Raw genomic sequence first — 12,500 nt, 5'->3', positions numbered from 1 at the left:
CCGACTTTTTCAAATGAAATTTTGCTGTTTAAATGCGTTCTTTCTCTTGTGTATAATAACGGTTCGCCATTTTTAAATAATTCTACTGTTGAGTTTACTTTAAGTTTAGTTCAAGAGACTTGATCATTAGGTTTTCGTAAAAACTATTACTTTTAGTCAGAGAGTTTACAGTTTGCCTTTGTTTCAGTTACATTACAATTAAACAACGTTTTGTTGCCTTCGTCTTTTCCCGCTACACAATTCTCACGTCCCGCTGCCTGATCCAGTCGAAGAGTCGTCTCTTCAAGACCCCAGTGTTCTGTCTCCAATGGTTGAGGGTCCTGTTCACGTAACTTACGAAATTGTAGCAGATGGAACCAAGAGACGGCGAGAAAAATTAGTTGATAGCCTCGGGTACGCCTACAATGTTAAAGAAAGGGGAAAGGTGACTACTTACTGGCCATGTACCGTTGGCAATGTTACGACAATAGACTATGAAATCTCGAAACTAAGCTCAAGAATACCCGAATATTGTGTGAGACTATTAACTGTAAGAATTTATTTTATTTTTAGGTTCAAGAGCTGGGACTAGCAACAATCGACACGCCGGGGGCAAGGTACACATCCCGTTTTACATCCTAGTATAGCACTTGCACAAAGAAGCGAAGTTGTGCGCCTTGCAGATTAGGCTTGTGTCTGATGGAAAATTGATGCGAATTCAAAGGCAAACCTACCGCCGCCTTCAAGGCAAGATATTTGAACTCTGGGACCAATATGCGTCCAAAGATAAAACAGCAGAGCAGTTGCTTAGAGCCTGCAGTCAACTTTATGGACCAGTTCGGTCAACTTAGGTTAGAATCTTTCTTAAAAAGATGTTGGTGTATAAGGTCCTACAAATCGAGCTTGAAATTGTTAGTTGTTCGCTTCACTTGAATACGTAGATTTCTTTTTGATGTAGGTTAGTGTATAGGTTAGGATAATATCTTAATAAGATGTTGGTGTATAAGCTCGGATAGGGTTCCAAATGGAAATATCTGTTCCTACAAATCGTGCTTGTAGTTGTTAGTTGTTCGCTTCACTTGAATACGTAGATTTCTTTTTGCTGTAGGTTTGACGTAAATATTTATTCGCTCTATATATTTCATTGTCAATAGGGTTCATATAGGTTCATATAGGTTAGGATACTATCATGTAAATAGGATTTTTAAATCATATCCAATAAAATATGGTGTTACTTAAATCATAGCGTGGTTTCTTGCATTTTTAGTAGACATTTGCATATCGCAATCGATAACGCAATACGGTAGAATGTGATCGTGAAAAGTTCTGGTAAACATATCCAAAATAAGACGGTTAAATATACTACAAACAACAAAAGGGAATACGAATAACGTATCTATGGACAGAGTTTGTTTGCAAGAAACGCGTGATAAGTCGAAGTGTCTGGCATGAAAAATAGATTTATCCATGGGCAGCGTTTGTTTACAATAAACGCTAAATTGAACTTAACAATTTACTGGCAGCGCCAAAGATTAGGAAACATTAAATGCTATATGTTTGATTAAGTTAAGCCAACAAAACATACTTGATTAACCTGGATTTTATTAGTCTGGGCGAATCGACTCTTAGTCCGGGCGAATCGACTCTTGGTCCGGGCGAATCGCCTTTTTCTTCGGGCGAATCGACTCAGAAATCGGGCGAAACGTCTTCGGGTGAATGGGTCATCGGGCGAAACGACCTGATACCAAGTACGGTGGCCCATATCTGCAAACACAACAAACAATTCTTGAAACACAACACAATATTTTTGAAACACAAGTCAATATTTGTGAAACACAACACAAAATTACTGAAACACAAGTCAATATTTGTGAAACACAACAAAAAATTATCAAAACAACACAAAATTATCGAAACACAACACAAAATTATCGAAATGCAACACAAAATTGAGAGAGAATTGATGGGCTGCTATACAACACATAAACCCATTCTTACTCAACCGCTGATACGTTATGCGCCTTACAAACTCCCGCTATTTTTCGTCACCATTTTTGCTTTTGCGAAATGTTTTGCGCTAACTGTGGAGCTGTTTTAAAAGACTGCTCTAAATTTTGTCATGCTTGTGGACAGAAGGTAGAAAACGACATTGTTGGTGGGAATGAAATGGATAAAGGCGCAACAAAATGCTCGAGATTCAAAAGCTATGCTGCAAGAGGTCTACCCATTTTCGATCTAGTGGCTCGCAGAAGGCGCAGAAGAGGAAAGAAGATCCCTTCGCATTAATCACTGGATGTTACAAGGATGTTGAAGAGACGGCAGTTGGAATAACTTTTAGTGATATTCTTTTTTTTGTCATGGCATATGCATGTGAGTTGATGCTACCAGTGGTCCATCAACCATATGATGAGTTCAAAAAAGATGTGACATTTGCATTTCTAAACACAAGGGGCTATGGATATGTATGAAGTGCCTCAAGTTCCTTAGTCTCTTTTGCAGCTGTAGCTGCCAAGACTTCATGTGTATTTAGTTACAATGTGAGGTTTAAAATCGAGTAAACTATTCCTGATGTCATAGTAGTAGTGATAGTAGTTTTGAAACCATTTTCTCCTCTTTTTTGAAAACTGAGGTCCTGATACATGTAGTTACATGTAAGGTTCATGTTCAAGTGAAATATAGATTTTGGTGTATTGTTTCTCATTTCTTCATGTTGATAAGCAGAACTTACTGTTACTTACTTATGGCTAGCAAAGACAAATAAACCATCATTTGAAATTGAGAACATGTTAAATTTTTGTTTGGAACCAATTTGGCAAACCGTGTCTCAAAATCTGAGACCGAAGACCCCTTCTGAATCTCAAAATCTAAAACCCAAGACTCTCCTTCAAATCCCAAGAACTAAGAGCTTTTTGAGATTTAAGGTCTTAGGTCTTAGTTTTCTAGATTCGTATGGGGTCTTAGGTCTTAGACCTTAGTTTTTTAGATAACCCTGGCAAATCTCATTCCAACTTAGAAACTAAAGATTGCATTCCATTTATTCCATGAAAGAAATTAATTGCACCCAGTCACTTTCCCATTGTAATATTGAGTTGTTTCAAAATTTCTTCTGAATTACTGTTATAGCTATTGTTCCACTTGCATCAGAAGTTGGAACAGTGCTAATGCTTCCCCCCAGTGTGTTGGATGGTGCAAATTCACATTCTCCAACACATAATTAAAATACTCCGGAAAAATGTTCTCGTCTTCCACTGACCTACAGTACAGAGCCATATCATCAAGTTGTTGTCCTGTAACAGCCCTTGCAGGAATTCAGTATATTTGAAGCATACTTCAAATGGCCGTCAAAGACACAAAAAAGTATACTTCATTTGTACTTAAAGTATACTTTAAGTATACTTACAGAAGTATACTTAAAGTACAGTACTTTTGGTCACATAAAAAGTATACTTGAAGTATACTTCAAAAGCAGTACACTTCAAATATGCTTCACATTAAGTAAACTTCAAGTGTACTTTAAATATACTTCTTGCATATGAATGAATACAGTCTTACTCAGATGCCTACAGTAGTAAAAATCTGTATTTATTAGGTGAATGCCAAGTAAAGTGTATAAAATGTAGAAAATTACAAAAATTTGTAAACAAAGAAGTTAAAATATAAAAAAGTTACAAGCTGTCTACACAGCTGTTTTTCTCTTGGACTTGGCTTCCAGGCACATAATTTTATTTCTTAAACTGATCTTGATGATGCTGTCAGAACTCTCTGGAAATTTTTTCCTTGTGTAGCCTAGAAATCAAAGAGACATGTTTAAGTTTTTGAAATCATTTCCAACTCTATACATGTAGGCTTATAAGTGGGTGAGCATATAACTGGGACTTTTTTTTGTAAAAAGTACGTAACTAATTATTAACATGTAGAGGGACTTAACAACAACTGAGCTACTAGACGCTGTTAAAAGTTCTTGTTGTATGGCTGAACTGGTCCGTGATAAAAAGGATAATTCTGATTGGTCCCCTTAGCGATGCGAATTTTAGAAAACAAACCGCAGATGGACCGCTCACGAATTAATTTCTGCAAATTGCTTTATCAGTTCATTGCACAAAATAAACAGTTTTTTGGTAAGTACAAATCTTTTTACCTTCATGTTTGGAGGACAATTTCGGTTAAATGTTCACAAAAGCAGCATGAGAAACCTAAATAAGCTTACCCTTCACAAGCACATTTACCAAAAATGGATGGCGTAGACGTATTAATTTGGCAGGAGATTGAAAGAGTCATTGTAATAAATTCTTCATTGAACTAGCTTGTTTGCATCGTCCATATACCGGTATTGGAGAATATTGGTCTTGTTCTTTTTTTTGCACGTCTATGAACCCAGCCACAGCCGAGGTCCATAAACCTGCAAAAAAAAAGAGAACTGGACCAATATTCCTTTAGTATGGACCTCATATTAGTTCAGTAACATATATATGTTCCTGCAGAGTAATAAATAAACAATAGCCTCCATATGGCGTGGAAATATGCTCGGATTTTTGTCCGCTGACATTATCTGTGAACAGTTTTCCGAGCGTAGCTCGAGGAAAACTGTGAGCTTTGAGGAACAGATAATGTCCAAGGACAAATCAATATCCGAGCATATTTTCACACCAAACGGAGGCTGTTGTGTGTATTATCCTTCAAAAATTTTTCGGAACACATGCATTTTCAAAATTAGGGAATAACACTTGGATATTCTCCAGTTTTAACTGGGGAATATTCAGTCACATGATGCGTTTAGACCAATTGCGTGTGTGCAAAAATAGTTGATGGATTATGTTGAATATACATGTAAGTGTTTAATAACCCTTACTCATAATACTATCCAGGATGTCTGCATCAATGCATCCTTTCCCATTCTTTCCAGTTAGACTTTTTCCAATAAGTTCACCATCCTGATACAAACAGCTGAGCAAAAAGCAGGCTGTTTTTTTGGAAAACGCCTTTGTGATGTGGCTCTCATAGACGTAGACCCATTTTCCAGGGGACAGTTCTATCATCTGCAAACATTGAAATGTTTGGTAATTTTTAGAAAGACAGCAATATTAAAAACTCTCTCACCCACTCAGCCATCACCATATTACCTTCTATTCAAAATGTGATAAACAATTAGCTAGAAATTTCCTGCCACAAAAAAAGAATGGCACGATTTGACTGGAGTTCTTTGAGTAGACCATCTACACCACATGTAAGCATAATATCAATCAATCAATCGATCAAATCAATCATATCTTCATTTAAACTCAGATTTTTGAGTAGCATACAAAGTGCTAGTATCTCCGACTCATTCTTAAAATTACACTACTTAATACAAATTACACTACTCAATATTAAAAAAATTATTCTTACCTGATGATTCTCAGCAATTGCCCTGGAAACTTTTCCTGGCCTTGGAGCTTCACCTTGTTGAATTCCATTTGCTCCTTCCAACCTGCACAGATTGAGTTGCTCTGTGAGTAAGGCATTAGATTGTTTGAATTCTTTTTTCTCTGCCAGAAGATGGTGGCATCTGGCACAGTCTGGCTCACTCTGTAATCTAGGGCACTTGTTCGATGTTGAACTATGCAGAGGTTTTGTCTTTGGCCTTTTCATCCCAACAGTTGGTCTGTCAAATATGTGAGGCATTGGTCTAACATAGGTGGCTGCTTCTTCGACATCAATATCACTTGTCAAGTCTACACCACTATCATCAAGGTCTGAGAAAAAGGAACACAAAAACTAATTTTATCAACATGTGAAAACACATTTTTGTTTTTTGTTGCACCAGTTCTGCTAAAGTATACAGAAAAGTCTTAACTTACTATTACTAAAATCTTCCTCCGCATAGTCCTCGCCATCTTCATCATCACTCCTGTTTGAGGTTCCTGCTGCCATTCTTCTCAATTTGTCAAAGAGTAAATCATCAGTTGTTCTACTTTTGACTCTCTTGTTTTGCTGCTTCTCCTTATTGGCCACTTCTTCCCTGTTCTGAACTTCTTTCTCCCTTCTCTCTGGTTCAAGCTTTTTCCTCTGCAGCTCCTTTTCTTTCTCCTCCAATTCTCTCCCTTGCTCATCAAGTATGACAACTGACTTGTTCAGTTGTGATAACTGTCCCAGAAGATTGAAGTCCCTTTCCATCAACTGCTTTCTTCTTCTGCAGCTTTTCTTTTTTTTTTCTCTCTCCTCTCTTTCCCTATTGTCTGCTTGTTTTTGTTCTTTGGTTTTACCTTTGGGTGTCAGGGGTTTTTTCTTTCTTTTTCTCTGTCTGTTTACTGCTCTTGTCTTTTTGGAGTGATACTGATGATGCCCCCCCCTTTTTTTTGAACTCCTATCCATTGCATTTTTGGTTTTAATCAGCTGCTCTTTTTCTTCTATTCCAAAAAGGAAAGAGACCACAGGCTCAGTACATAATTGGTCACTATTAATTTTCCATTTTGATTACTTTTATAGAAAAAGTGCAATATAAGTAATAAATATTGTTATCATTGTCATTATTATTATTATTATTATTATTATTATTATTATTATTATTATTTTGTGTTTAAAGAGATGCTTACCGGTAAATACAAGTCAGGTTAAATCAAGTCATTATATCAAGTTTGCTAATTGAAATTTTGGCATTACTGTAAATAGACCATTTTAATCGTTCATTATTGTGAGTTTTTTTTTATTTGCTGTCATACATTTGCAGATTAATTTTGATGAATAGGCCATTTTACAGTTGTGTGCCCAGTTTCCCGGCCTATGAATGCAAGCAAGGTTGGAGGTGACCTTGCCTTGATACAAACCTCTCTGCTTTTCTCATTTAAATGCAAACTATAGTTAGCATTGGAACAACTTGATTATGACAACAAAAGCAGTGAGGTCTGAAAATTTACTTTCCTACAGACTGCACAAAACAGTTACTTAATGTTGAGGTGGACCATTACTTCCCAACATATGTTTCTCCTTGTATTGACAAAACTTTAGGCACAAAATGAAAAAAAACTTACCACTCTCACTAAGTATTACACAGGGGTAGTACTGCTTGTCACTGTACATAGCTTTAGTTGCACCACTGTCTTCCTTTTGTAAAGAGAGGGACGCACACACTTCTGAGTGTAGGTTGAAATGCGTTTTACTCTAATCACGAGACCCTAGATATATCGGTATCTCCCAATCATTTAAGTGTCAATCAAATCCATCAGAAGCAGCGTATATTGTAACATCTCCCCTTTTTTAACGAGCTTAATTAGAACTTAATTTTCCACTGTGGTATAGCAATCGATATAAAACGGTAAAAAATTATATATATATCAGAAAAATCAAAGTCACTGTTCTGAGCCTAGTATGCGAACTCTAAAGTCCTGGAAACGAGTGTCCACATTTGTAAGACTAGTTTGCGAACTTTAGAGTGTCTTTAGCACACGTAATCCTGAAACCGTACAGGTTTCTTAATGGTCCTGGAGCTTGTTCTTGCTACTGGTGCAGTTGTGCTGGCTGCAAGGTCTGTGCTTGCTGACAACGTGGAAGTTTGTGGTACTGCACTTTCAGTTTTAGGGCTGTCTTGCTCTGCTACGTGCTCAAACTGAGATGGTTTGATTGCCTGTCTATTGCGGCGTAGCACTTCCCCTCCACTTGTTTCTACTAGGTAAGACCTGTCTGAGAGTTTCTGCAGACAAGTCCCTGCCTCCCATGTCTTGCCTCTGTGAGTAGGCACAATACGCACTTCTTGGCCAATGTAGAGGTCTGGGAGTTCTTTGGCATTCTTGTCGTGGTAGCTCTTGGCCTTCTGGTGTATCTTTTCTGCTACTCCTTCAGTAACTTCAGGATATAGCAGGTTGGTTGCTATGGGGACCAACGTCTTCGTTCTTCTTGACATGAGCCTTTGCACTGGACTTGAATGTATACCAGCTGTGGGGGTATTTCTGTCATCCAGCAAACTTAGCCAGGGGTCTTTCTTGTCTTTCAGGACCTTCTTGAAGAGTCCTTTGACAACTTTTACAGCTGACTCTGCTTTGCCATTGGACTTGGGATGATAAGGTGACGAAGTGACATGTAGAAACTCCCACTGTTTCGTGAACTCGGCAAATTCTTTACCGGCGCACTGCGGTCCATTATCTGTGACCAAAACATCTGGAATGCCGTGCCAGCTGAATTGCACTCTCATGAACTTGATAATGGCTGCAGATGTTGTCTCCCCGAGAGGGCCGACTTCTACAAAGTCGGAGTAATAGTCCAGTGAATAAGTCTGCTGCCAGTCTACTCCATGGCCTGTCAGGAATCTTGTGAGTCTGCAGTGGATGTTGGGGGTTGCAGGCTTGAAATTCAGCACACACTTGGCACTTAGTAACAGCCTCTTTGATATCACTGTTCATGGCTGGCCAGTAAGACACGATCTCTTGCCTTCATCAAGCAAGCTTCTATTCCAAGATGGCTGGAGTGTAATCGTGACATCACCTCAGGTCTTAGTGCACGGGGAATGATAACATGTTGACTCTTAAAGAGTATCCCATTGTGCAATGTAAGATCTTCGCGAAAGTTCCAGTAGTCCCTGATGGAAAAAGGAACTTGTTCCCTTGTGTCAGGCCATCCCACCAGTATGGTGCTCTTGAGGGTGTGCATTACAGGATCTTGTTCAGTGGCTTTCTGTAGCTGGGCTAGTCTTTCGCTGGTAATCTTGACTGTGTCTAACGGGTCGATTTGTTCCAGTTCTAGAGCAAACACCTGGAATTCATCATGAGACTGGTCGCCTTGATCTTTGAGGTAGGCTCTTGACAGGTGGTCTGCGACATACATTTGGGAACCTGGCTTGTACTGCACGTCGAGGTTGTACCGTTGAAGTCATAACAGCATTCTCTGTAGTCTGCTTGGGGCTGCTGGCAGAGACTTCTTAAAGATGGATTGCAGTGGCTTATGATCAGACTCAACAGTGATCTTCTCTCTTCGTGTGATGTACTGACTGAACTTTGAGCAGGCAAAGACGATGGCTAGGCATTCCTTCTCAATCTGGGTGTACCGCTGTTCCACTTGTGAGAGAGTTCTGGATGCAAATGCAACTGGTTGGCCATTCTGCAACAGGGTGGCTCCAAGACCCTTCTCGCTAGCATCACATTGTATGGTTACTTCTGAATTCATATCATAGTATTTCAGCATGGGGTGTCTTGTAACCAGTTTCTTGATCTCTTCAAAGGAGTCATCGTGCTGTTTTGTCCAGATAAACTTTGCATCTTTGATGGTCAGTTGATGTATTGGCTGAGCAATCTCTGACAACCGTGGGAGGAACTTGGCCAGGTAATTGACGAATCCAAGGAGACTGAGTGCTTGCTGTTTGCTGGTAGGTTTGGGCATCTCACTTACAGCGGTCACTTTGTTTGGGTCAGGTTTGAGGCCTTCACTGGAGAGGACATGTCCCATGTACTTGACTTCGGGTTTTCTGAGGTTCAGCTTCTTGCTGTTAAACTTTAGGTTGACATCACGCACACGTTTCAGTAGTTTCAGCAAATTCTCGTTATGGTCTAAGGTAGCTTCATCCAAAGTATCACCGGAGCCTATCACTAGAATGTCATCTCGTAAGACTTCCACACCCTGCAGGTCATTTAGGTGTTCATGTACCTTGCATTCAAACTCTTCCGGTGCTGCATTAACGCCAAAGGGCATGCGGAGGTATCTGTACCGGCTGAAGGGTGTCCAAAAGGTGGTAAGCTTGCTGCTTTTCTCGTCTAAGCTTATCTGATAGAACCCATTTTTGGAATCTAGGGTGGTGAAAACCTTGGCCTTGCTTAGCTCTGGGAGTACTTCCTCCAAAGTGGGCATTTGGTATTTAAGGCGTTTTACAGCTTTGTTGAGATCTTTGGGATCTAGACAGATTCTGATCTTCCCAGACTTAGCAACAACAACCATGCTGCTAATCCAATCGGTCGGTTCTGTTTCTTTCACTAGGATGTTTCTCTTCTCTAGTTCTTCTAGTTTTGCTTTCACCTCTTTGTGTAGCGTGACTGCAATTCGTCTGGGTGCATGATGCACTGGCGTGACGCCTGGGTCAACTGTGAAGCTTGTTTTTCCAATGTGACCGAGGCCTTCAGAAACGTCTTTGAAGTCATTGAGAATCTTTTCTTTGGTGAGCTTGGGCTTGTTTTCTTGAATAGTGTTGACTTGTGCCGCTGGGTCACAGTTTATCTTCAACAAACCCAGGGTTTCACAGGTTTCTGCGAACAATAGCGGCTTGCTTTCTCCTTCTACAACTTGAAACTTGAGTGTGTACTGTTGTTTGTATTCATGGCGAACTTTGAGTGTCACTTCGCCCAGTGGTTTCATCATGGAACCATTAAACAATCGGAGCCTCACTTTGCTTGTTTGCAGAGCTGGATTGCCATCTTGATTGATGGCTGACAGATCATGATGAGATAGCACATTGCATGTTGCTCCTGTGTCAAGCTGACATTCCAAGGTCGTCTTGAAACGATCAGTCACATCTGTAAATTCGAGCGCAGCAAAAAGCTGTTTCCCTTTGGCTTGCACTGATGAAACTTCTTCGACTTTGAAGAAAAATTCATCAGATTCTGTTTCCGACGTTTCTGCTTCCGACGAGTCTCAAATCAAGATGTTACAATATACGCCGCTTCCAATGGATTTGATTGACACTTAAATGATTGTGAGATACCGATATATCTAGGGTCTCGTGATAAGAGTAAAACGCATTTCAACCTACACTCAGAAGTGTGTGTCCCTCTCTTTACATGGTGTCAGAAGAGTAAAGTACGACAAGCTCTAGCTAACCACCTCCTTAGGCACGAAAGTTGTAGTACCACTACACAAGTCACAAGAAGGCCGTTCACCGAAATGCCCGATCCGCCTGCAACGTCCGGCACCACCACACGTGCTCTCACGTTCACATTGAATTTCCCAGTACCTGCCCCGATGAATGTCAAGGGTGATCCAGTGAACAACTGGGAATTCTTTAGGCAGCAATGGACAGACTATGAAGTCGCCACCGGCCTTGACCAACAGGAGCAGAAGATACGAGTTGCCACATTCCGCTCCGTGACTTGACGCTGAACAACAAGGTAACGTCGAAGCATGTATTCAAGCCTTAGAGGCATACTTTAAGCCTAAGAGAAACGTGGTTTACGAGTGGTATCAGTTTAACATGTGCACCCAGTCGCCCGAAGAAACCATAGATAGCTTCGTGAACCGATTGCGAAAGGCAGCTTCTACTTGTCAGTTTGGAACACTGACAGAAGAGTTAATTAGAGATCGGCCTCAAGGATCACTCCACCAAATTACGACTCTTGAAAGAGGAAAGCTTAGATCTAAACAAGGCGCTCAATATCTGCCGTTCACATGAAGCTGCAAACCAGCAGTTGGAAGCTATGAAGCCAGATGAAAGGAAAGTCACAGAGGAAGTTCGCGTTGTCAAGGATCGCAACGATAAGGATCGTCACAAACATAGAAGCAAGCCACGCGTACCACATAATGACAAGAAGAAAACTAGAAGCGACAAGAAACGATAAGACGACGTGGCCAAACAAAAGAATTATCAGTGCTTTAACTGTGGAAGCAAACAGAAACACAAGCTCGAAAGTTGTCCTGCCTTTGGAAAAGTATGCAAAGCATGCAACAAACGAAACCACTTCACGTCAGTCTGCAGATCAGTATCATGCACATCGCAAGTTAAACAGATGGCATCGATTTCAAATCCATCGGAAGCGACATATATTGTAACACCTTTGTTACCTGGTTTTCCTTCACTACAGTCTTCATATTATCCTCGATGAACGGCTATCTTTAAAACAGGGAACGGGCAATTTGAGAATGGGAATGGGGAACGGGGAATCTTTAAAATGGGGAATCTCTAAAAGCGGGAATCTTTAAAACGGGGAATCTTTAAAAGCGGGAATCTTTAAAAGCGGGAATCTTTAAAATGGGGAATCTTTAAAAGCGGGAATCTTTAAAATGGGGAATCTTTAAAAGTGGGAATCTTTAAAATGGGGAATCTTTAAAGGCGGGAATCTTTAAAATGGGGAATCTTTAAAAGCGGGAATCTTTAAAATGGGAATTCTTTAAAAGCGGGAATCTTTAAAATGGGAAATCTTTAAAAGCGGGAATCTTTAAAATGGGGAATCTTTATTAAAAGCGGGTGATTTCTTGTCAATCACTGTTTTGACTTTCCATCCTTGTTCCTGGTTTTTGTGATAAAAACGGCTTCAAACGACCCTTCCCCTATCACATCTTGTTTGCCGAGATCATTCCACTTAAACTGTGGAAGACCTTCAAAGCGACCGTTTCTTTCTTCTTTAAAGTGAATGCAATGGGCACTTTAAAATTGTCTTCGCATGACTGCATGGCGTAGAAAGAGGTATCATTAAGCACGCAATGATGGATTATACGCGAAATTCGCCGTCACATCCTTTGGGCATGGAACATCGAATTGCTTTATTGCCGGTTTTCAGTGTCATGCCATTCAAAATAAACAAAATAAAAATCAAAACAGTTCAAACGATAAAGTCCAGAATCTTGAAGAGAAA

The 12,500-nt window shown here is 40.0% G+C and overlaps 1 protein-coding gene across 2 annotated transcripts in view; it reads right to left on the bottom strand.

The window, feature by feature from the left end:
• Positions 1 to 3,550: 3,550 nt before the first annotated feature.
• LOC110045743 (uncharacterized) overlaps positions 3,551 to 12,500 on the bottom strand; it is a 17,041-nt gene continuing 8,091 nt past the window's right edge. Inside the window, exons 2-6 of one of the 2 annotated variants that reach the window (XM_089277874.1) lie at positions 6,987 to 7,059; positions 5,817 to 6,365; positions 5,365 to 5,711; positions 4,829 to 5,015; positions 3,551 to 3,765 (exon numbers count right to left, since the gene is read on the bottom strand). In XM_089277874.1, coding sequence (XP_089134000.1) covers positions 3,656 to 3,765; positions 4,829 to 5,015; positions 5,365 to 5,711; positions 5,817 to 6,365; positions 6,987 to 7,059 — 1,266 coding nt within the window. In that variant the 3' untranslated portion in view covers positions 3,551 to 3,655. The remainder of the gene's footprint in view (positions 3,766 to 4,828; positions 5,016 to 5,364; positions 5,712 to 5,816; positions 6,366 to 6,986; positions 7,060 to 12,500) is intronic. The other variant, XM_089277875.1, reaches the window with a different exon arrangement.

This window comes from Orbicella faveolata, unplaced genomic scaffold (assembly GCF_042242905.1).
Source record: "Orbicella faveolata isolate gen_17 unplaced genomic scaffold, um_ofav_v1 contig_46, whole genome shotgun sequence".
NCBI lineage: Eukaryota > Metazoa > Cnidaria > Anthozoa > Scleractinia > Merulinidae > Orbicella > Orbicella faveolata.
The sequence above is the reverse complement of the archived record's forward strand: the minus strand, read 5'-3'. Positions and strand labels throughout refer to the sequence as shown.